The sequence below is a fragment of the Akebia trifoliata genome, chromosome 6 (genome assembly GCF_017979445.1).
Source record: "Akebia trifoliata isolate Shusen 1 chromosome 6, ASM1797944v1, whole genome shotgun sequence".
Taxonomy (NCBI): Eukaryota; Viridiplantae; Streptophyta; class Magnoliopsida; order Ranunculales; family Lardizabalaceae; genus Akebia; species Akebia trifoliata.
In genome coordinates, this window is record NC_141380.1 from 18,988,765 (window position 1) to 19,014,595 (window position 25,831).

At 37.8% G+C, this 25,831-nt stretch overlaps 1 protein-coding gene across 1 annotated transcript; it reads left to right on the forward strand.

Moving 5' to 3' along the window:
• Positions 1–4,183: 4,183 nt before the first annotated feature.
• On the forward strand, positions 4,184–25,776 carry LOC147400362 (DEAD-box ATP-dependent RNA helicase 37-like). Its single transcript, XM_086446026.1, has 7 exons — positions 4,184–4,448; positions 4,727–5,710; positions 5,818–5,901; positions 7,250–7,492; positions 15,457–15,624; positions 15,858–15,971; positions 25,168–25,776. Exons 2-7 carry the CDS (start codon positions 4,961–4,963, stop codon positions 25,654–25,656), a joined length of 1,848 nt encoding a protein of 615 aa, XP_086302152.1. The 5' UTR covers positions 4,184–4,448; positions 4,727–4,960; the 3' UTR covers positions 25,657–25,776.
• Positions 25,777–25,831: the final 55 nt, after the last annotated feature.

Here is a 25,831-nt window from a genome sequence, read left to right on the forward strand (position 1 = left end):
GGCACATGCATGTGGCTAATAGGTGGATTTATGGTTGCCCGATCTTCAAACCTTGATGCATACCAGAGTACACACGTCGCTAGTTGGTGATCGGACTTGATGTGTTCATCCCCGACACTTGAAATAACAATCTCAAGCCATAGAACTACTAGGTATCAGGGTTAGATATATTGAGGGTAGGGGTGGTTTGTGCAATGGGCTATGCTTGCAAGTACTTGTGCATTTTTTTCCATCATCAACCGCCTTACAAGTATGTAATAAAAGAAAGAAAGTAAATAAATATTACAACTTTTCATATGTAAATAAAAGAAATAATACAAATAAAAGTAATGTTAGCAAACAAATATGAAATTCCTTTTTTGTTTTTTTCCTAAAATGACTAAGTTGACACAAAGGTTGAACCTAGTATCCCCAGTGGAGTTGCCAGCTATAGATGCGTGATTTTCAATTTTCAAATATCACTTCTACGAAGGTTTTGAGTTGCCAATATTTATTTTGTAAGAGGGGGTGAGTGGTCACCCAAAATGTATTTTTTTTTTGAAATAGTATTATTTTGGCATTTAGTGACTCTCGTTTGGATAATGTACCAATCAACTTAAGATTGGGACAAGTGGCTCGGTTAGAGAAAAGAAAAAGTTTTAGGCATCATTTCTCTCTACTAAGTGGTGGTAACCTCAACATAACTCGACCATTTTAGATGCAAACATAAATAAAATAAAAGTATCATGTGTTGATGACTTGTATCCTAAGTAGGGATTTGTTATTGACTTAGACTATAGGGATCATCTCATCGAAGGAGATGACTCTAAAAAAAATATAACATTGAAACAACATGTTTTTGAAGAGTGTTAGCTAATGGTTAGGGGTCCATTCTCATGGGTTGAGAATGACCCGAATATCGATTGCCTTAAAACTAGTTGAAGGATTAAAACGATTTTGTTTTAAAAGGGGTTACAACCCCTATACTTTCAACCAAATCAAAGTTCGATCTATCAGAGATAGGGGATGGGCATCACAACTTAAGTCATTTAAAAAAAAATTAAAGAGGTGGGGGGGGGGAGTAAAAGAGGGATATGAATAGGGAAGAGATAGGGGGATGCTTATTCCTTCAACCCACTTTGAAGCGTTAATGTCTTCTTTCTTTCCCTCATTCTTCTACTTCTTAGGTCCTTAGTAGAATTTGTGAAAGTAGAAATTTTTTTAAAAGTAGATGAAGTAAGGGGAGGAGAGAGTTGAGAAAATTGTTTTTCCCTTTTTAGACTTAGACTTGGTATCCATTTTGGAAGGTGATGGGGGGTATTTATAGGTGTTTGGAGGTTATTTTAAGGGTTTAATTGGGTGAAATAATAAAAATAAGTAGAATGATTTGTGATTTATAAGAGAGGATATTTGTAAATTGAAGGTGGTGGAAGGGCATTTGTGTAAGATGGCTTAAGTGGGTAATTTATGACTTAAAAGGGTTGGATCTTTCAACCCATTCGGATTGAGTGTTAGGTGAGATAAATGGGAGTTGTGCTTAATTTAAGAGAATATAGTATAAGAGAGTGGTTTATTGATTGAGTGTCAGATAGGTTGAAAGGTAGTGGTGTTTAGATTAGGAGAATGAGTTGTGTAAGGGATTAATTGATTGGATTTTGAGAAGGTGAATGAGGTGGTGACATGTGTTAAAAATAGGTGGAGAGTGGATATTTAGATGAATTGATTGGAGAGAATGAATGCTTGATTGGAGAGGAAGGGTGTGGGTTTGCCTTGTGAAGATAGATTTGTAAGGAATGATGATGTTAGTTTAGATAAGGGCATGGGTTGAGATTAGGGTAGATGTTTTTTAGAGAAAGGTGATGAGGGTAGGTTAGAGAATGGTATGAGTTGAGATGTAGATAGATGATTTTTTGGAAGGTGAGTTGTGGTGTGGATATGTGTTCATTTGATGATCAAAAGGTGATTGGTTGATATGGATAATGGTTTGTGGGTGATAATTTGTGGATTATGGATGTGGATTTGAATTGATTTGGGCTTTGATGTATTGGACTTGGGTTTGGAAAGGTTTTAAGTTATTTGGGATGAATTTTTTAGGGTGATATGTTTTAAGTTTTATGTGATGTGGGATTAAGTCTAGGTTAGGTTGGTTAAGGTGAGAAATGATTTTTGGGGAGTTGAGGGTTTGTGGACCCTAAATGGGTTTGGGGTATTTTTGATTCCAAGGGTGGAGCGGTGAAAGGTGGAGAAGGTGGGGGTACACCAAGTCATTATTATGGATCCCTTAGATCTTTAGGGGTTTTAGGAGTCATCGAATTAATAAAAATGACATGTTTCGACAAATTTAACGTTTTAAGCCAATCGGCAAACCTTATTAAAAAATTTGATATTTTTCTATTCTTTCGAGTAGGGGCCCATTCAAATAGGGGTGTCTACAGGAGGTACAAAAGTTTCAGGTTCGGTCGACCAAACAGTCTCGATTGCTTAAGTGATCAAAGAGAGGAGGTATAAGAGTTTCGGATTTGGTCGACTGAACATTCATCGGTCGACGGATCATGGACACTCACACATACTCTTACCTTTTTGGAATTTTCAGCTTGTGTTGATCTAAATCAACCCCCATTCTTTTTTTCATCCTTCTTTAACTTGATCTCCATCGAATATGACTTAAACAAGTTCTTCAAGCTTAGACTTCCCAAACTCGTCTTCAATATTTTTAATTATACAAGAAATAATTTTTTTAAGGGAAATCTATATATATCATGGATTAAAGACACATACTTTTACACTTAATAAACTAAACATTTCCTCTCTTTATCCACTTCATCTTCTCCAAACGGCAACCCATTTATCTTATCCAGATTGTTCATGGGTAAAATCATACAAATAAACCCCCTTACTTCCTTATTTCTCTTCTTCTTGGTTGTAAAAAAATTCAAGTCTATCCAAAAACCTAGATTGGTAAAGAGTGAGATTGAATGTGATAGAAATATGTACGAACTAAAGCAAATCCATAGTGTTCTATTCCCGTTGTTTTCAATAATTGAAAAATGTTTCAATCCCTCTCATTTATATCTATTTTGGTCAAATAAAAAAAATGCTTGTCTGATATTTTTGATTAAATTAAAAAAATGTTTGTATTTATTAAAATTCTTTCATTTTTTATATGTTTATAAATTTAAGATTCGTCTGAAAATCCATATCTAATAAAGATACTTATTTTTATGTAATTTTTTATTTTTATTTTTACAATTCTTTGTGTTCCAGTACTCAACCAAGCAATTGCATTGTACTTAGCATCGAAATTGTGTAATTGCAAAAAGTAATAAAGGCAAAACATTGTATTTTGTTGGTTTTCATGGATAATTAAAGAGGGCCATATGATTATACAAACTATCTTTATTTTTTATTAAAAAATACTGACTACATTTTAAAAATATCTTAAAAATCAAAATTAAATATATTTAAAAAAATTAAAATTAGGAAAAATATTAACCTCACATAAAGCATTGAACGTTAGAAATGATCCTTAGATGATAGGATTCCTCATAAGCTCACTACACCCCCCCACCCCCACATGCTATGGTACCTTATGTAAAGAGTTGTGATAATTTGACTACCCACGTGGCATATTCAATTGACCCTCTTGATGTGATATGTGTAAGAGCCATAGATATGTACTTTTTGATATCTAATTGTACATCCTCATAAAAAAATATAGTGTGTATCACGAGAAATACAGATCTACAGTTCTAACACATGTCATAATAAGGAGAGTCGATTGAGTATACCACATGAGATAGTCAGATTATCATGATTCTTATGTAAAGAAAGCTGATTTTATAGCTCTACCTGAGGGGATAATTCAACCTGACATGTGTAATTGTGATATTTTGAGAATGAAATTACGGTTATGGCAGGTATACTTCAATTGAGTCCCCGGTAAGATTGAGTTAAAAAATCGTTAACGGTTATGTAAATTTGATGTTCAAGATAACCTCGTAATCATCGAATTGTGAGGGTGGAATTTTTTTTATTTTGTGATAATTTTAATTTTTAATTATATGAGTCCAAGTATTTCACGTTTCACCGTCTAAAAGCGATTGTTTAGCGTTTTAAACCGCTAATTGCTTTTTATGACGTCAGCATTTTCTTGTACGGACAGAGGCGTTTATAATGTTTATAGTTTTATTTTTATTTTGGGATTGGTGAGCGGCGAAGAAAAGAAAAGAAAAGAAAAGAAAAAGAAAAAGAAAAGAGAGAAAAAGAAAAAAAAAAAAAAAAAGAGGAAGAATTTTGATTCGAGTTGAAAAAGGAGATATTTTTTTGTGTTGTGTCCCCGATCACGCAAACGCTGCGAGACAGATTTTGTCTGCGAAACTTTTTTTTAGGGTTTTCTGAGATTCTTCTCTAACTGCGCTCTACCTGCAACGATTCTAGGGTTTCTTTATTTTCTCGTCGCTATCTATCAGGTCTTGCTCTCTCTCTCTCTCTCTCTCTCACACAATTCGTTTCTTTGTTTGATTTCTTAAAAAAATGATTTTGAATCCTTCCGTTTTGAGTTTCAATTTGTGCTACTGTTGCTTCAGTACCCCCATCTTTTGCTTTATTATAGATCACAGTTTCTTCTTTCGTAATTTTGTAGTTATTTGGTTGGATTCATGTTTTTTGATTGTTTATTGCGTGCATGTGCGTCTATGTTTTGTTTTGTGTTCTGAGTTCAGTGGATTTGATCTTTTTGGTTGGTTAGGGCTTCGATTTGGTGGTTGTAGAAAAAGGCAGAGGAGAGGATATCCATTGATTTAGTTATTGTGAGAGTATATATTTGGGGTGATGGTAGAGAGATTTTTGGGTTTTTGATTTTTTGATTTTAAACAGAGATTTGTTTTTCCTGAAGAAGGATCGCTTTGGCTGTTTGTGGTTTAGCAATTCTTTTGGGGGGTTACGAGGGCTGGTGGAAGAAAAAGGAGGAAAATTTACAATTATGCGAACTTCATGGGCGGATTCTATGGCGAACTCTGCAGCTGAGAGCAGAGCTGATGGTTCTTCTGCCAACAATGGCATTGGAAGTGGTTCGCATCCTGCCCGATCATCTTACATTCCACCACATCTCCGTAACCGACAACCTTCAGCGGATCCTCCTGTTTCAACCCCTTCAGCTGGTAATGATAGATCTGCTTACGGAGCTCCCATTGGTGGGACCCGATGGGGTGGTGGTGGGACACGGGAAGATTTTGGGCGGTCGGGATTTGTCGGTGGTTCTCGGGTTGGTGGCGGTGGTTGGAACAGCAGAAGTGGGGGATGGGATCGTGGAAAAGAACGTGAGGTGAACCCTTTCAAAGATGAGGATAATGCTGAACAAGATCTTTCTGAGCAGAATTCTGGAATTAACTTCGATGCATATGAAGACATTCCTGTAGAAACGAGTGGCGAGAATGTGCCACCTCCCGTGAATACTTTTGCAGAAATCGATTTAGGGGAAGCACTTAATTTGAATATACGGAGGTGTAAGTATGTTAGGCCAACACCGGTGCAGCGTCATACCATCCCAATTTCTCTTGCAGGTCGAGACTTGATGGCTTGTGCTCAAACTGGATCTGGAAAGACAGCTGCTTTCTGTTTCCCAATTATTAGTGGAATTATGAATGGACAGTTTGCACAGAGACCGCGTGGTGCACGGACAGTGTATCCACTCGCTCTTATTCTCTCCCCTACGCGAGAGCTCTCATGTCAGGTGGGTTTCTTGTATCGTCCTTTTTTTTTCATGATATTGAGTCTAGTTTTGGTATTAATTGGGAGTTGGGACAATTTTAATATCATATTTTGTGCTTCATTTTACAGATACATGAGGAAGCTAGAAAGTTTTCCTATCAAACTGGTGTCAAGGTGGTGGTTGTTTATGGAGGAGCACCAATTAATCAACAGGTTTCATTATTTTGTTTCTTATTTGGTTATTTATTTAATGGAACTGACTATTTGTAGTTATTTTAATATTGTTGAGTCGTAAATTTTCCTTTGTTGTTACTTGCTTACTAACTAGGTAATCATATAATATACCTCAACTTCCTAGTTCCAACTTAATATTCTTGTGGGCATACCCCACTTTCCAAGCACTCATTATTAGAGAGCTGCTATTAGCACCCCAACTTTTACTTATTACATCCCAATTAGAAATAAAGTAAATAAGTGAGTGTGAGAATAAGTAAAAGTTGGGGTGCCAATAGAAGATCTCTAAATTTTTTTTTGTGGCTAAATTTATATTTTTGGGGTTTAGGATTTGATATGAGCCCAATCATTATTTTGAATAGCTATTGAAATTGTTTGACCGAGTGTTATAATGTTTTGTAATGTTGAGATTCGAATTTGAGCCAAATCTTTGTAATGTTTGAAGAGTGTGTTTTAATCTTTGATTGGGGTGATTAATAATTTAAGAAATTGGGGTGTAATAAGCATAGTTACCAAAGTCTCTGACTTATTGAAAAGGTCGCGATTATATCGTGATTTTTTTTCCTTCACTGATTTAATCACGATTTTTTTTATTTATAAAAATACATGATTTTTATGAACTTTGCGATTAAATCATGAATAATGCAAAAAACTAGTTATGCAAATGAGAATGACATTGATTTGATGTTTAGATCTGTTCATGTTCATGTATCTTAATTCGGACTCATGATTGTAGTCTTTTTTATATTTTAAATAGTATAAACCTTGAATTTGTTGTCAATCTGTGGTTACTTGGTGTGGATGCATAAATGATATTAACATGGGAATTCTTGATTTATCATTCTAGTTTAATAAGGAACTTGATTATATAATATGAAAATGTCCACTAGTAGGAACGATTACATAGCCCTAAGCCTCAAACCTAACTTGATTTTTCCCGACTTTTTTCCGATGTTTCCTGATTTAACTGAAATTTTCCTTTGCTGACTTATTCCAAAACCCATACATGGTGACTATGGTAATAAGTAAAAATTGGGGTACCAATAGCATCTCTCAATTATTACATGGTATACCTAACTTTACTTGAACCAATGAAATATGACTTGTTCCTCATTTTTTTTTTTACTTCCTTCCCATCTGTTTTTGCTCCATCACCGTGTGGTTACTTTGGATTTGTTGGCTCTGTTTAGTCTACTAAATTCCAACATGAATTATAAATTTTTTGATAAATGAATAGTGGTTGTCTTGTATGCCTCCAAATTACCAAATTTCTTATAATTAGTGTTAAGATATTTTTTGTTGATAAATTTGTGCTCTTTTTTGTTAGCTGCGGGAGCTAGAGAGAGGTGTTGATATTCTTGTTGCAACTCCAGGAAGATTGGTGGATTTGTTGGAGAGGGCTAGAGTTTCATTACAGATGATCAGGTATTTGGCTCTAGACGAGGCAGATCGTATGTTGGATATGGGTTTTGAGCCACAAATTAGAAAGATTGTCGAGCAAATGGACATGCCTCTGCGAGGTTCAAGGCAAACAATGCTGTTCAGTGCCACCTTTCCAAAAGAGATTCAGGTTAGTGATGTTGTCTTTGTCGAATTGGATCGTAAAGCTGTGAGAGTGAGTGATTCAAATTGTTGGATTATACGATTCATTGTTTTTCTTTATGAGTTAAGTAATATGAAATATTATCCAGATAACTGAAAAATATATAGGATACTATCTATGTCATATCATCGTAAAAGTCTCATCCCATGGTTTTGTGGTCAGTTAAATGAATCTTGCTCCTCTACTCCACTTTGTATACAACCACATCTTTTGTTATTGAAATAGTGCACTATCTCAATCCACAGTTCTTTTGGTTCTCTCTTTAGAACTTTCAACTTGAATATTTCTTCTAGTTGGGGATGTTATTGGTTGTGAACATGCGAAACCATCTCAATTGACTTTCTCTTAGTTTATTGGAGCTACTCCTACATTTTTGTGAATCCGTTCATTTCTAGTTTTATCGTTCCTAGTCTTTCCACTCGTACATCTCAATATTCTCATCTTTTAAATTGCCCTCAATGTATCAACATGATCACCCAACATTCAACTCCATAAATCATAGGTGGTCATATTACCATTTTATAAAATCTTCCTTTTAAGTTGATTAATATGAATTTTCACAACACTCAAAAAGCACACCTCCACTTCAACCATTCAATTCTAATCTTATGGGCGACATTTTTCTTAATATTACCATCCTTATGTATGATAAACACAAGATACTGGAAGTGCACGCTTTGGGGCATTTCTAGATTGTCAATTTTTTACTGGACATTCCTTTTGCTGGGTGTTAGTACTAAGCATGGTCTTGGTATAACTTATTCTAGACTCCTTCACTTCCAATGTGTTTCTCCATAATTCTAGTTTTGTGTTGACTCCCTCCCTAGACCCATCAACTAATGCATCATCTGCAAATAATATACACAAATGTTCATTCTCTTGAATGCGAGTAGTTACTTCATGTATACCTAGAACAAACAGATGCAAAGTCAAAGTTGATCCCTAATGTAAATAAATTGTAATTGGGAACTCATTCTTCACCTCTCCATTTGCACCAACTCTAGTGAAAATTGACGAGGTTTTCTATGAAAGTAAAATATAATGATAACAAATAATTTACATGGAAATCCCTTTTTGTACTTGAGAACCACTGTTCTAAACTCATTAGTTATGCAAAATTATGAACAAGTAATATTTTCTTAAAAGAAAAATCCAAGTCATGTATTATCAATTCATTGTTTCATTCGACAAGTCTTATTTTTAAAACAATTTCCACTCTCAATGTTTCAAATGCATGCATGGATATTTATGTCATTTATGCTAGGTTATGTTATTTAATTAATGAAGATACTTACCGTTTTTCTTTCTTGTAAAGTTTGTGATTTAGGAGAAACAAAACAAAATAAAAATCCAAGCATGGGGCTGTTGTTTTCACTTGGAAATCTACCCTTTGTATTTATTGTGATAGTAAAACTTGATGGAATTGTAAGAGTTGCTTCATTATTCTTATTTAAATTGTAAGATTCTTACAAATATTATTGGACTTATATCTAAATGGATTCAAACATAAGATTCAGATATATTGGGCTAGGATTTGGACAGTGGTTAAGACTTAAGGGCTCATGTGTCACGGCCCTATTCTTTCGAAGCGAGGTCGTGCGGCGCAAGGGGTGTCAATCCACTTGCAAGCATGTAAAAATGATGGTACACCATAAACGTAGTTAGCAAACAAGTAAACAAGGCAAAGCTCGGAGGCAATTTTGTTGATATAATATTGATTACACGGGGTAACATGTTACAAAAGCAAATAGATGTGTTACTAGCAATAGATAATCCCATGACACGCGGGACTTCCACGTAGCTTGACTCGAAGGCTTTAGTCAACGTGGGTGTAGGTTGGGGATTAGGAAGCACTAGACACCCTTCCTACAAGGTGTATAATACTCCTTTCCTAGGTTTTCAGAAGGAAACATCAAAAGTGGAGGTCGGTCATACTCCCTTTATTACAAAAATGCCACTAAGCTAACAGATATGCCTTGACACGGGGCTGACATGGCTTCATATTGAGCCTTACATACTGTTATATGGGTGCTCCCGGGTAGCGTCGGGGCGAGTTTACACCTAACTCTTGGTGACAGAAGTTATGGCTGTCAAAGACTCCTCCACCTATTCTGCAGACGTCCTTGTCGCATTGACCTGGCATACTTTTCAATCTTCTGCTTGAAAGGTTGTAGGTTCTCTGCACTCTCCTGTGTAGCTTCACATTCTGGCATGTTCTTCTGTGTGATGAAGTACTCCACGTGCTGCTGTTGTTGTTGTTGGATTGAACTGCTGCTGAATTGACGTCTTTGAAAATTTTGTCGACAACACGCTTTGGCTGAATAGCTGAATGAGAAGATGTACGTGTTGGAATGCTGCGCGCAGGATCTGCATGGTACGACTTGAGACTTCTTGCATGGATGACATAGTGAATGCTGCGTAACTTATGCGGTAATTAAAGTTTAGCAAACGTGTACGTCCTTGGATTATGCCTCCTGTAGTCTGAAACAATAGTGTGAGAAGTTAAATCCTGTTGGCCTGTGATAAGTTCAAAATCACTCTTGTTGGAGGAAGAGTTCTTTTAAAAGTTGGAATTGAACAAATTCACCCAATTCTCATGGTCGACATTGGCAAGATGCCTAAAATACTCCAACACGGAATTGAATTTCTCCGTTGGCCAATTTGATTGATGTCTACTGGTTGGAAAGTCAAGCTGAAACCTAAGTAATCTACATGGTTCGTCCCATTACTCTCCTGTGACTCTTGAATCTCTGTCGCTGACAATACTTTTGGGCACATCCCAATTCTTGTTAATACTCTGACGAAGTAACTGAGGGGCTTCATCTGCAACTTGAATCTAACAGTAACCTGATCTCAAACCCAACTTTGAAGAGTACTTGGCTGTCTCAAGTTTATCAAACAAGTCGGCAACTGGTTGGATGAGATACCTGTTCTTGATGGTGATCTTTTTCGATGTTCGATAATTGACACTACATCGTAAAAACTCATACTTTTTCTGTTGTTTACTCAACTCAGCTAGTCTTGGAGGATTCATCCTGAAAGGCCTCTCTGTAAGAGGTGTGGTAACAGGTAGCAATTCATCGTGATGATCTATCGACCTACGTGACTGTAGTGTCTTCAGAGGCTCATTCGCTATCACGTCATCAACTTCTGCTAAAACTTGTGTAATTTGTGTGGGAGTTGAACTATGATCTTGTTATTTAGATTCAATTATCAAGGTAGCAATGTATGGTTGCTCACCTTTCTTCAACCCTTTCTTTAGTTGAAGGGCTGAAATCAACTTTCCCTCTTCCTTGCCTGTGGAGAAGGGAACGAAACTTGGACATTCACCTAGCATGCCCAATGTGTTGGCGAATGACATCGGTACAACCCTGTTCTGTCGTATGAAATCCATCCCAATGACAACTCTGAACTCATTGAGCGGAACTGCGAGTAAATCAAGCTTACCCTTCCATGTACCTATCTTGACGGACATTGACTTGGTCGAACCTTGGATAGGAGTGGCTTAGGAGTTTACAACTTTCATGCGGTTTGAACCTTTATCTAGTTGGATATTGAGACGCTTCGCTTATGCAGGGGTAATGAAGCTGTGTGTAGTTCCTGTATCAACCATTGCTTGGGTGGTCTTGCCACCAACTTCAATATCAACATACATAAGACTCTTTTGTTGACGGTTATTTTTGAGTCTCAGATACTTGCTTCATTGCATTCAATAGATGCAAGGCTCCCATGTGAGGAGAATTTTCATCATCTCGCCCACTCGTACTCTTGTGACTAGGGTTACTCTGAGAGGCTAATAGTGCAGTTAGTTTGGTTTGCTGTGGGCACTTAAATGTTTTGTGTGGCCCACGACACAAAACGCATACATGCTTGTGACGACGCTTGACTGGCAAGGTACTTCTGCTTTGTGAAGGGGAGGAATTCCGTGAGGATCCTTGACTAGAACTATGTTTGTGCCCTCCATTCTTACTATTTGAGAATTTCTTTATGTGCTCATGTTGCTACGAATAATCCTTCGACTGAGGGTGTACATCCTGTTAACTCCCTCTTGTGGGAGTATAATCAGTCAATCGCTCGGCTGCTGCAATTGCAGACATGAGATCTTGCACACGTTGCCGTTGGAGCTCTGTCTGAACTCAAGGTTTGAGCCCTTCTTGGAATGAGAATAACTTGTTTTTCTCTGACATGTCACGGATATCAAGCATCAAGGCGGAAAACTGCTTGACGTAATCGTGAACTGTACCTCTTTGGTGGAGTTGCCTCAACTTTCTGCAGGCAATGAACTCCACGTTCTCTAGGAGAAACTGGTGCTTCAACTCTTTTTTGAGGTCTTTCCATGTATCGATGGAACATTTGCCACTTTCCATCTCGGTGTACTTTGTTCACCACCATAGTTTGGCGTCACCTGCAAGATACATAGAAGCAGTTGTTACTTTTACCTCTTCTAAATCCGGACGAGCTGCATGGAAGTACTACTCCATATCGAACAAGAAATTTTCGAGCTCTTTCACATTGCGAACACCATCGAAGGTGCGTGGCTCGGGGACTCTCAATCGTGAGGGAGAAGTATCATTACTGGTAGACCAATCATTAGCGATGGCTCGGACTAGGAGACCTACCTTTGTAGTGAACTCCGTAATCTGTTCCTGTAAGGTGGCTAGGATTCCTTGGGTATCTTCCTCGAGGTCAATTACTTTAGCTTTGAAGGTCACGGATTTTTCTTCCAGCGTGTTTTGGCGACCATCTAATTATGTAATACCATCAACGAGACCGGATAGCATGGCTATCTTCTCTTCTAATACCTCACTGTGTTCCTTGTTTGTACATGGTGGTGGTGTGTTTGGAGCGGGTTAGTCTGCGGTACTTACAGCTCTTCTTGCCATTGTTCACGTGAACTAATGGAAACTAGGGGAAGAGCTTGGGGATAAAACCAACGTGAACCTGAACCAACGTGGTTGAAATACCAACTGTGCTCAAACAACTGTAGTTCTGATAACAACTGTCATGACCGTATTCTTTCGAAGCAAGGATGTGCGGCGCAAGAGGTTTCAATTCACTTGCAAACTTGTAAAAATGATCGTACACCACAAACGTAGCTAGCAAACAAGTAAACGAGGTAAAGCTCGGCGGCAACATTGTTTATATAATATTGATTACATGGGGTAACACGTTACAAAAGCAAATATATGTGTTACTAGCAATAGATGATTCTATGACACGCAGGACTTCCACGCGGCTTGGTTCGAAGGTTTCAGTCAACGTGGGTGTAGGTCGGGGATTGGGAAGCATTAGACACCCTTTCTACAAGGTGTATAATATTCCTTTCCTAGGTTTCCAGAAGGAAACATCAAAAGTGGAGGCCGGTCATACTCCCTTTACAAAAATGCCACTAAGCTAACAGATATGCCTTGGTACGGGGTTGCTGACATGTGCCTCTAAGCTAACAGATATGCCCTGGCACGGGACTGCTGACATGTGCCTCTAAGCTAACAGATATGCCCTGGCACGGGGTTGACATGGCTTCATATTGAGCTTTACATACTGTTACATGGGTGCTCCCGGGTAGCTCTGGGGCGAGCTTACACCTAACTCTAAGTGACAGAAGTTATGGCCGTCACACCATGACAACACATACTAAAGGTGCTACAACCTTTTGGTATTTGAGGCACAAGGCAAGGTGTGCACCTGAGTGAAGTAAGGTGCAATAAATTCAAAATTCTTAAAACAAAAATATGAAAATCTAAGAAAAAAAATTGGATAGGTAAACAAAAGATAAATTAATAAAGAAACAAAAGGTGGCCGAGATGACCAACCAAGGGTACAAGAAAAGAAAAAAAACAAAGCAATGAGAGTCCTCAAAGGATCTCCCCATCTAAAAACAAACTCCTCAAAGATAACCCCTTTAAAATCTACACCCCCCTTATACCAATCAAATAAGAACCAAGAATTAACAAAATCATGTCATGATGCTCCCCTTCCATCCCCAAAAAAATTCTCCTGTTTGTTTCCAACCAAGAACCCCATCATACTGCAAAAGGAAGTATAGCCCAAAGCTTCTTTTTCCTGCCAGAGAACATATTAGAAGACCAACTCTTAAAGACGGACAAACAGTCTCTTGGAAAGACCCAGCTTATATGGAATAACTTCAAAAAATGGGACCATAATCACGTCACAAAAGGAGAATGGATAAGGATATGATCATTGGATTCAAATAAGATGACCAAGAGTAAGCAATTTGCCAAAGACCGCTAGCCACACATTGTAGACATTTTCCAATCATAATAAATGTACTTGTGATGTACTGTTATCATTTTGAAGCACTCAATGTATCAATTTTTATAAAAACCAAAAAATTACACTCAATTAACAATCTATTAAATGATTAACATATGAATCACAATTTCTTAAATACACAGCAAATAAGCAATCATAAAGATTATACAATGCAGAGCACAATATCAAGTTGTTTAGTTACAGCGCAAAAAAAAAAAAAAAAAAAAAATCCATCCCATATATCTGTGGAAATAATAATAATAAAATTGAAGTTCATGTAAGAAAAATAGAAAAAGGATAATTATGTTAATTATCAAATAGTTTAGGAGCTCACTGTTGCTTGCTACAAATGTACAAAACAATTTGCTTGGCTATGTAGGTAGGCACTTTATTTCAACTTATCAATAATCTCTGTCCTTGATCTTTTAAATTGCGTGCTGAACACATTTCTTTTCATCTATGCTGGGTTACTAGAAAAATACCAATTTTCCTTTTGGTAGTGTTTAAGCTTAATACAAGTGTTGTTTTCACCCCAAAATGTGCCCCATGTTTTGTTAAAATCGTACGATTCGATTTGTGAATCGTTCTTGAATTATAGAATTCTCTCACTATTATAGTATTTCTATGAAAAGGGATTCAGGCATAAGATACAAAGTCTTTCGGTTCAAGTTTTGATTGGGTCTCACGGTTTGGTTAAAAAATTGTAGGATTTTAATAACATTCCAAGTTAGTTAAACTGTTTAAAAAGATTGTGTTTGTGTGTATGTGCGCGCGTGTGCCTTTTGGTTAACCATTTTGGAGCATTTATCTGATGGATATTGGGAAGACTTATTATTTAAATGGAAGTAGCATTTGTTCTTTCGACATAATTCACAATATAAACTTTGATATGGTGTGTTTGAGTTACAGAATATGGCTATGGGAAGGCTTCTTATTTAAGTTGAATTCACATTTGAACGTTAGGCATAGTTTGCACATTTCAACTTCAATTTGGGTAGTTTTTTCGGTAACTGTGTTTTTGACCGCTAGACTGTAATTTCTTCTTCTTCTTTTTTAAAATATTTTTTTGTTATTTTTTTGTTATTTTTTTGATAAATACCGTGGTTTCTTTATTTTGTAGTTAGTTTCTAGTTTGTTGTGGCATGTGGTTTGGGTGAGGGTGCCTTGCATTTGGGAAGTTGATAGTTCCTTCTCTTATGCTTTTTCCATCATTTTTTTCCATAGTTATTTCTTGGTTCCTTCTTTCGTTCTTTCATATCCTATTGGCTTTACATGTTATAAATGTCTTGATCTTTTCTGCTAGAATTTTCTCTTATCAAATATTGATTATTTGTTTTTTCAATTTGATTCATTCTATTCGTAGTTAAGCATAAATATAGGACATAGTCACCTTCTTTAGCAACATATTCAAGTTTATGGGAAGTTCCAAAATGTTTAATTGTTCTATCCAGATTTATTTATAATTCTGTCCCCTTTTTGTCTGTACAGGAGTGGGGTTATACTCATGCTAACTCTAGTTATTATCGATCTCAAGAGAATTTCACAGATTTTTTTTTTTTTGTTTGAATTGTATGCTATTGGCAGTCTTGTTGAATATGATTGACATCTGATATTCCTTAGCATTTTTTTTAATAAATTGTGGTTGATTCTTTTTTCAGAGACTGGCTTCTGATTTTCTTTCAAACTACATTTTTCTGGCTGTTGGGAGGGTTGGTTCAAGTACTGATTTGATTGTCCAAAGAGTTGAATATGTTCTTGAGTCCGACAAGAGAAGCCACCTCATGGATCTTCTTCATGCCCAAATGGCAAATGGAGTGCACGGGAAGGTAATAAAGTAGAATGCACACTTTTGTTGTTTCATGGGATACGGTTTCTCAGTAGTTTATTCTTATCTTAGCCACATTATTGCCTTACTCGTGCTTTTGTTTCTTTGTTGCTATTATGAATGTTCACACTTAAAATTCATAATTCCTAAGCTTCCTGATTCTACTAATAACTCTAGTTTTGTATATATCTATATCTAATCATATAAAGATCTTTCCTGTTATTGGGTTTGCAGCAAGCGCTGACTCTAGTTTTTGTGGAGACGAAGAAAGGAGCTGATTCATTGGAACACTGGTTGTATCAAAATGGTTTTCCTGCAACTACGATTCATGGTGATAGATCACAGCAGGTAAGTTAGATCTGTTGTTTAGGAGATAGGATTCTGCTGCATTGTTTTTTAAATTTGCTTACTACTTCAGTAAATGCCCTCTCTGCTGGTATGCATTTTTAATGTGTCTGGATGTTTTAATTTCGTTCTAGTTAATGCATATATTTTTTGAGAGCTGCTATTGGCACCCCAACTCTACTTATTACACCTCAACTAAAAATAAAGAAAATAAGTGAATGGTTGAGAATAAGTAAAAGTTGGGGAACCAATAGAACTTCTCTCTCTGTTTTTTTGTCTTTGCTACGGTTTCTATTTTTGGGGTTTAGAATTTTATATGCCCGATCATTTTTTTTATATGAGCTCAATCATAATTGTAAACAACTACTGAAATTGTTTGAACGAGTGTGATAATGTTTTGTAATGTTGTGATTATAATTTGGGCCAAACCTTTGTATTGTTTGAAGAGTGTTTTAATCCATAATTGTGGTACGATAACTAATTTAAGAAATTGGGGTGTAATAAGAAAAAGTTAGGGTGCCAATAGAAGCTCTCTTTGATTTTTTTCCCTTGTATTTGAAAGCTACAAGCATGGAAGGCCAGATGTTATAAGCTATCATTTCTTTTATATCTAGTATTTGTTATTTTTTCATTGATTGTTCTCTAATACTTTTTTGGAGGTTTAAAATTTTTATTGATATCTGAAAATACTGAGTAATACACTTAATATTATAAAAGTCAGGACATACATTGGTTTCAGTGGGAATATGTGGCAGCCGGTGGACTTGTCAAAAATCTTCTGATCTATGTGGAGAGGTCAGCTTTGAATACTTGGGAAGGTGCATTGAGCTCATCAGATGCTATTACCAACTTTTCTAGTTTGTAGCTGCATGAGTTTTCTACCTGGGTTGCCACTTTTGCTAAAAATCTTACTAAAGTAATATAACATAGTGCAATATGTTATGGGTCTAGGGTGAGATTTTGGCAAGATTGGTGGTGTGAGAATGAACCGCTTTTGGAGCAATTTTTGGACCTTTTCAATTTGTTTGTGAAGAAAGGCCAAGTAATTTCTCTATTTGGAACCATGGGGAATGGGGAAACTAATTGGGATTTCGGGTTTAGGAGGGCGTTTAATGATTGGGAGTAGGAAAGTTTGGGGGGTTTGATACATTTGGTGGAAAATATTCAGATAAATGTTGGAATGGAGGATCGAAGAATGTGGCGTGGTGCGAGGGATGCTCGTTTTTATGTGAAAACAATGTATCTTGCTATCTCTCCAAGATGTTCTATTGACTTCCCCCACGTGATTGTTTGGGGGTGGGAAGGTGCTCTAAAAAATTTTGACTTTTATTTGGTTAGTAGCTTTGTTGCCAACTTTGGATCAATTAATCAGATGAGGTTTCATTTCTCCAAATCAATGTTGTCTATGTAGATCTTGTGAAGAAACATCAAATCACTTGTTCCTTCATTGCTAGGTTACCCATCAGATTTGGTCGCATTTCTTGTCTCTTTTTGGATTAATGGGTTGTTTGTCACTTTCGGTTAAGTTGTTGTTCGAGATATGGCTGGCTTGGGGAGGCTCCTCCCTATCCAAGAGGATTCTTTGGTGCTTGACCCCCTTTGTGATCTATTGGGGTATTTGGAAAGAACGTAATCTTTGTATTTTTGAGGGAAAGGAGTCCAACAGTCTTGATTTGATCTTATCTATTTTGGCCTTCTTGATTTCTTGGAGCAAACTCTTTTAAGGAATTCAAAGGGATCTTTGTCACGCCCCCAAAGTTGAATGCTCAAAATCATTTAGATTTGGACACAGATTTCAAGGGATGAGATTGAGAACATATCTCAGGCATAGAATATCACGATAACTGCAAATTTTATGCAATTGGAAATAAAACAACAACTAGCTAAATGTTTTCCAATAGTAAGAAATAATCCAAAATCCAAACATTGTAGTGAATCAAGAGAATTTGTTTGATCAATCTACCACAAACTAGAGAGTACTAAAAAGAGAATTTCACTAAGATCCTCACTACCTGTATTTCTAAAGTAAAATAGGCAGATAAAACTATTGAAATAAGCAAATCTACTAAGCTACTTCACCACCCCCGTCGTCTCCACGTACTACACTTGAAAATATGTAGAAAACAAAGGTGAGCCAATAGCTCGAAAGCTACTAACTACTCAACCTGCACCAATGATGCAAAGCATGACAGTACAATGTCACTATACAAATTATCAATAAATTAATAACTTATGCGGGCGCATTAATTAAGTTTAATTTATTACCATTGATCTAAAACATCCTATGTGTAATTCAACTACACGACTGGATTCACAAGATCATAGACTCGTAGAAGACACATGATCTTTTTTAACAACTAAATGACTGACGTTTTCTATTTATATCCAGTAGCCATCAATCCATAGAAAAACACATCCTGCCGAGTTCACTTCCTCTACACTTGCTTCTAAAGATACCATCTTTTAGCTGAAGGTAAATTTGATCCAGTTATCCAAGGCCAAGGACGCTCTAGATGCCAAGCATCAGAAATTGGAGCTGGCGCATCATAACCTTCTGTTGGAACACGAGAGCTTCAAGGAGTGCATGTAGAGAAAAGATGCCGAGCTAGAAGACCTGAGGAAGGAACTCAGGGAGAAAGAGTTGGAGTTGGGCTCTTTCAAGACCAATTTTGAAGAGCAAGTAAATGTAGCCTCCAACTTGGCTATTATTGCTCAACTTGAGCCTGTAGTACAAGAGGCCAGGGCAAAACAGGCCAAGGAAGATAAGGTGACAACCAAAAAGTTGCTGAATGAGGGCTCAATATGTTTTGACTATGGATGAGTCTTCTAATAAAGCTTATAATGATGGCTTCGAGGCTGCCTGGCTATCGTACAAGGAGGCAGAAGAAGAAGAATCAAACGATAGGTCTATGCTCTTAGCCCTTGGGAGATGTCCAAATTGGCAAGGCCGATGGGGACGAGTTCCTCCTCTTCTGGATGAGATTGATTAGCCCACTCCTGCCCAAACGTCTGTTGCCACTCCTGCTCATCTTCTTGTCCAACTTAATCCTCTATCAGAGCAGTAGATCTTGGTCGAGCAACAAACTTTGACTCAGGTTGAGCAAGCTAATCTTCCTCTTCTTTGACCAACAAGTCTTGTTTTCTTCTGTTTTCTTTGTACTACTTTCTTTTTTTTTATTGTCTCCCTTTAGAGGTCAATCAATGTAATCAAGTTTTGTATGAATGAGAAGATTTTTCCTTTCCACTCTTGATCTTAGATTTATTTTCGATGTATTTGTTTGTTTAAGGTTTCTCCCCCCAGATGTCATCTCTGGCTTTCTCTTGGGGATGACACCTTTCATTGGTCAAAGAGATCTGAACCTTTCTTTTCTATTTGTTTGCGTTATATTTGCACTACTCGGTAGCAACAAGTCTTTTATTGACGTTTTAGGACTGCTAAAAAAGGGCACTCGGGACCTCGAGCCACACATGATTAATTACACAATAATCCTAAGGTCTGCACTGTTACTTAGGACATCAAAGGTCACTTAGGATCCTGAGCCACACAAGGTTGAACTACACAATGGTCATAAGGGTTGTACTGCCACTCAGGACAGCAAAGGTCACTCAGGACCTTGAGCCACACAAGCTTGAATTAGACAATGGCAATAAGGGCTGTACAACCACTCAGGACAACAAAGGTCACTCAGGACCCTAAGCCACACAGGGCTGAACTACACAATTGGACAATCATTCTTTTATTGATAATACTTCTTGAGGTTACAAGTGTTCCATGGCCTAGGCAAGTCCTGACCTGACATTGTAGCAAGATAGTAAGCCCCTTTCGTTCCAGCCTGGGTCACTAGGTAGGGACCTTCTCAATTCGGACCTAATTTTTCGTTGATCAGCTCTTATGTATTCTGAAAAACCCTTCGAAGAACTAAGTCCCCTTCCCTAAATTGTCTAGTACAAACCTTTTTACTGAAGTGGCTTTGTAACCTTTGATAATAACTTTTCAACCTTACTCGGGTTGTCTCACGTTTTTCTTCTAATAAATCTAGCTCGACCACTAGCTATCTATCATTTTACCCGAATTTCACTATCCTTGAAAGTGTAGTGGGGAAACTGTTTTCTGTTGGGATCGTTGCCTCTACTCCGTATGTCATGACGAATGGGGAGGATTGAGTTGATGTCCTGTAAGCTCATAGTACTCCATGCAACACCGATGTCCATTTTCTTTTTGCCTCTCCTAATCTTTTCAAGATGTCGACCAAGACTTTGTTCATAACTTCTACCTACCATTTCCTTGGGGGTACTAGAGGGAAGAAAATAGTTGAGTTGTGCCTCACTCTCTACAAAAGGATTTGTTCTGCTTCCTTGAGAACTGTTTTCTAGTGTTTGATACAATTGTGCATGGCACACCAAATCGGTAGATCATGTTCTCCCAAATGAATTTCTGTACTTCTTACTGGAGAATCTTGGCCATTGCCCATTTGGTGTAGTAGTCTGTTGGTATGAGTAGGAAAGTTAGATTACTTAGTTCTCTAGGTAGTGGTTCGACTAAATCCATTCCTCATGGGGCAAAATGCCAGGGGTTGATTACTGAGTTGAGTTGAACTACTGACTGATGAATAAGTCTTACATGTCTTTGGCATTTATCGTAGCATCTGACATATAGGGAAGCATCCTTCTGTTAGTAAGGCCAAAAATACCGTTGTGAGTACTTTGTGCGCTAATGATCTGGCTTTCGAATGGTTTCCACAATCTCCCCCATGGATCTCACTTGACATTTGTTCGGCTTCTTCTAGAGTTAGGCAACGAAGATGTGGCCCACTAAATGACTTCCTATAAAGCTGATCATCGAGTATAATGTAACGTTCTGTTCTAGTTCTAATCTCTCTTAACTCTTTTGAGTCAAGTGGAAGTTGTCTTGACTGGAAATAGGAAATTATCGGATTGATCCAATTTTGATCCCTTGATGATACTACATAGCTAATCTGCTCTGGTTTTTCAATAGCTAGTCTATCCTGAAAACCTAGTGGGAGTTCTCTCCTGTCTTCCCCTGTTAACATAGATGCCACATAGGCTAAAACGTCAGCATGTTTGTTGTCAGATCTTGGTATATGCTCCACCTTCATCTCCCAAAGTTGGCTTGTAATTGCTCTGCTTTTTTCTAGGTAGAGCTGCATCCTAGGGTCCCATGCTTCAAACTTTTGTTGACATAGTTAACTACTAGCTAGGAGTCGTTGTAGACTACAACCTCTTTGACCTCGAGCTCACCTAACATATTTGATCCGAGCAACATTGCTTCGTACTCTGCTTCATTGTTTGAGGCTCTGAACCCCAACCTCACTGTCCTTTTGATTCTTGTATTCTCTGGAGTGAGCACCACCATTCCAATCCCAGATCTTTTCGAGTTTGAAGATCCATCTACAAAGAATTTCTACCTTGGTTGGATACCCATTTCTTCCAATCTTTCCTTTGTACCCAGTTCTTCTACTTGGAGGTCTGCGTTCTTTTCAGATGGGAAGTCAGTTATCGTTTGACCTTTTAACGAGACTTTTGGTTTGTACTCGATTTCGAACTCAATTAATTGAATTGCCCATTTTTCCATTCTTCTTGATCATTTTGTCTTCCCCAGTACAGATTTCAGTGGGTAATTTGATATGACTTGAACTTTGTGAGCCTGGAAGTATGGTCTTAGCCGAAAAGCAGAGTACACTAAGGTTAGACCTAATTTCTCAATCTTTGTGTATTGGTCTCCGCATCTATGAAGGTCTTGCTGAGGAATTAGATTGGCTGCTCCTTTACTGCCCCTATTCCGACTAGAACTGAGCTGAGTGCACACTCAGAAGTTGCTAGGTATAGTTCCTCTCCTCCTTTTGGTTTTGAAAGAATTGAAGGACGCCCTAGTATTTCTTCAGCTCTCCAAAATCCTATTTACACTCTTCTGTCCATTCAAACTTTGTATTGTTCTGTATGAGTAGGTATAGAGGTCTGTATTTGTCTACAGATTTGGAGATAAATCTGTTCAATGCTGCCACTCTCCTTGTTAAGTTCTACACTTGCTTCTTAGTCTTTGGCGAAGGCATCTCGAGCAATGCCCTGATCTAATCAAGGTTGGCTTCAATTCCCCTTTTTGTGACTAGGTATCTTAAAAATTTACTTGACGTCATCACAAAGGTACATTTTTCTGGGTTGAGTTTCATCCCGATATGCCTTATTTGGGAGAACACATTCTCCAGGTCTGCAATGTGATCTTCCTTTTTTACTTTTGACCAGCAGGTCATCAATGTAGACTTCAACAGTTTTCCCAAGTAAATCTCTGAATAACTCTGTCACCCGTCTTTGATACGTAGCTCCAACATTCTTTAATCCAAATGGCATGACTTTATAGCAGTAGAGTCCTTGTTCGGTGATGAAGGCCGTTTTCTCTTGATCTTCTGTGATGAGCTTGATCTGATTGTAACCTGAGTAACCATCCATGAAGGATGGTCTTTCGTGTCTTGATGTCGCATCTACTAGTTGATTGATTCTTGGCATTGGGAAGCTGCCCTTTGGGCATGTCTTATTTAAATTTGTGAAGCCTATACACACCTTAACATTCCCATTTTCTTTGGTACTGCCACAATGTTAATTATCCAATTTGGAAACGGCACCTCTTTGATAAATCCTGCTCTGATCAGTTTTTTGACTTCTTCATTTATAGCTTATCTTAAATTAGGTGCTAGTCTTCTTGGCTTCTACTTCACCAGCCTCATACTTGGTTCGACAATGAGGTGATGGCAGATCACCTTTGAACAATCCCTAGCATGTCTTCAAACGACCAGGCGAAAATGTCCTTGTTTTTTTGTAGATAATTCGTCAGATTTTTTAACTCTCTTGGATCCAACTCTGCTCTTATTCTGATTTGCCTTCCTTCCCCAATGTCTACCATCTTTATCTTTTTTGTTCGGCCACCCCTATTGTAATTGTTATTGCTGCACCTTAGCATTTTACTCTTTTTCTTGTTCCAACATATAGATCTGCGCTATTGTTTGATCTCCCTTGATATCCCACATCCCCTGAGGAGTTGGGAATCTCAATACCTGGTAGTCCATTGAAGGGACGACCCTTATCTTGTGTCCACCACCTTCCCAGGATTGCATTGTAGGGCAAAGCTGCCTCTACAATTGTAAAGTTGGTCATCAGAATGACCGGGTCTGCCTGTACTGGAAGAACGATCTCCCCCCAAGGCTGGTTTGAGCCTCCATCAAACTCCACTAGTGGTGTTCTAGTTAAGGTAAGTACGTTCCTGCTCAACCCCATTTTTTCAAAGGTCGAAGCATAGAGGATGTTCGTCGCCATTGTCATTCAAGACAATTTTTAGGGTAAAGGTTCTGACTTGGAGTGTCATGATCAGGGCATCATAGTGTGGATGTACCACCCCTTCCAAGTCCTTAGAGAAAGCCACCATGTATTCGTAATGTGATCTACTTTGCTTAGTAGGGCCACTTCTGGTAGTATAGACATGCATCATATGCTTTGCTCGTCGCGTCTTCACCCTTTTATCAGTCTTCCTTTCCTCAGTCTCCTTTCATCCTGCCTCAGTATTACATGTATCATTGTAGCTCTTTTGTTATGCTATTTTGCAAAAGGTTGATCGTGCCTTTGATCTTCTCTGTATTGTCTTTTTGGCCGGTTTCTATCTAATCTTCCCTTTCCTACAAAATCCCTGAGCTGCCCTTGCTCAGCTAACTTTTGCAAAAAACTTCTTAAGGCTTGACACCTATTGGTTCATGATATCCTGAAAGACGCAATAATAAGGGAAGAAATTTTTGCAATCAAGGTAGTCAACTTTTCTCTCAACTGTGTGGTAAGATTAGAAGATGCAGCTCTAGATATAGTCTTAGAAGTGGAATCAGTAGAACTCTGAGGAGGTTCCTCTTGAGCTTAATTAACCCAAGCAAGTTTACCCCATTTATCCCAACAAAATTGCTCAGTGTGGCTAGTGTTGCCATAATAGGTATACTTCAAATCACCACTATGACCATGTCCATGACCACCACAACCTCCTCTACCACGGCATCCTCTACCAACACCATCAAAAATCCCCAAATTTGCCATCTAGGGAGGAGTAAATTGAAAATCCGCATGGGGATGAAAAAAAAATCTCAAAAAAATATAATATCCCTAAGGATATTCTTTGAAATGCGGTTAGGGTTGAGAAGCCAACGAAACAAAATTGTAATAAAATCGCAAAACCCAAAAACATCTAGAAAAAAATTGAGATCTAGGAAAACTTCATACTGTTGATCGAAAAGCCGAAGAAGTCTTAATTGTTTTTTTTTTGTTTGTTTGTAAAAATACTGTTCATGCGGCACTATTCACGCAGAAAATACTATTCACAGGGCATTGTTCACATGACACTATTCACAGATTTTTTTCTATAAACTGTCCACAAATTCCTCAAACATTCAAAAACACCTTAAACGAACACAAACCAAATCCTAGATAAACATCTAGGTGCAAACACACAAACCTCAAATTCCTAATCCTTTTCGGAATTAAGGCCTTAGGGTTTGGAAATATCGGATTGAAGGGGGAAGAGAAAGAGAGTAAGAAAATGAAAAAAGAGAAGAGAAATCAAACAGATCTAATGTTAGAAGTGCTCTGATACCATGTTAAAAGATTAGGGTTAAGGAGAGGAGGAAAGTAGAGAAGAGAAATGAGTAGGTCACTCCTGATAGGGTTCAGTCTCTCTTTTATATTAAAAACATGTGGTTGGTCATGTGGGCTTAAGTATTGGTCTCACATGACCATACATTAATTAGAAATAAGGCATGGATCGTGTGGGCTTAAGTATTGGGCTCACACGACTAACAGTTTTGTTTTGTTTTTTGACTCTTGCCTTTGTTATACTTTTTGTTAAGCTGCTTTGTTCTCTTTGCGGACATCTTGTCCTCTTCTAATAAATTTGTGCATATCAAAAAAAAATTCTAAATCCTTAAATGAAAATGTTGACCACACTTCATATTTTTCTGTAAGTGAAATGTTTGGACTTGTCTGGATGTATGAATCTCTGAAATATGATACAGATTATTGTTTCTGTGTTTTTTTTTTCCAGTGATATGTCTTCTTGTTTGTCTTCTACTGCCCTTTACACCTCTTTTAGTACTCAATTCTTTGTGTATACGGTGACTTGCACATCTAACATGAGTGAATATTATTGTGTTTGCAGGAAAGAGAGCAAGCATTGAGATCATTCAAAAGTGGAACAACCCCAATATTGGTGGCAACAGATGTGGCAGCACGTGGTCTCGATATCCCACATGTAGCACATGTAGTCAACTTTGATCTCCCGAACGATATAGATGACTACGTCCATCGGATAGGACGGACGGGGCGAGCAGGTAAGTCTGGTTTAGCGACTGCGTTTTTCAATGAGAACAATACTTCGTTGGCAAGGGCACTGGCAGATCTGATGCATGAATCTAATCAAGAAGTACCTGCTTGGCTTTCCCGTTACGCGGCTCGATCATCTTATGGAGGAGGGAGGAATAGACGTTCTGGTGGAGGTCGCTTTGGGGGCCGTGATTTCCGGAGGGACACTCCTATGAATAGGGGTGGTGGAGACTACTATGGTGGAGGCAACAGTAGTGGAGGTGGTGGATATGGAGGTTCCACCGGTGGTGGGTATGGCCCAGGTGTGACCAGTGCTTGGGATTAGCAAAGCATCACACAATTTTCGCTACTTGTTTTAATCTAAATTATAATTTTGAGATAAGGTTGCACAATTTTTCATGGGTGAATGGTGATTCATTCTGTCTTTTATATGGAAGTTTTAGTCTCCTCATGGTTCAACTATTGCTGCTGGATGTATTTTTTTTTAATATTTAAATTAT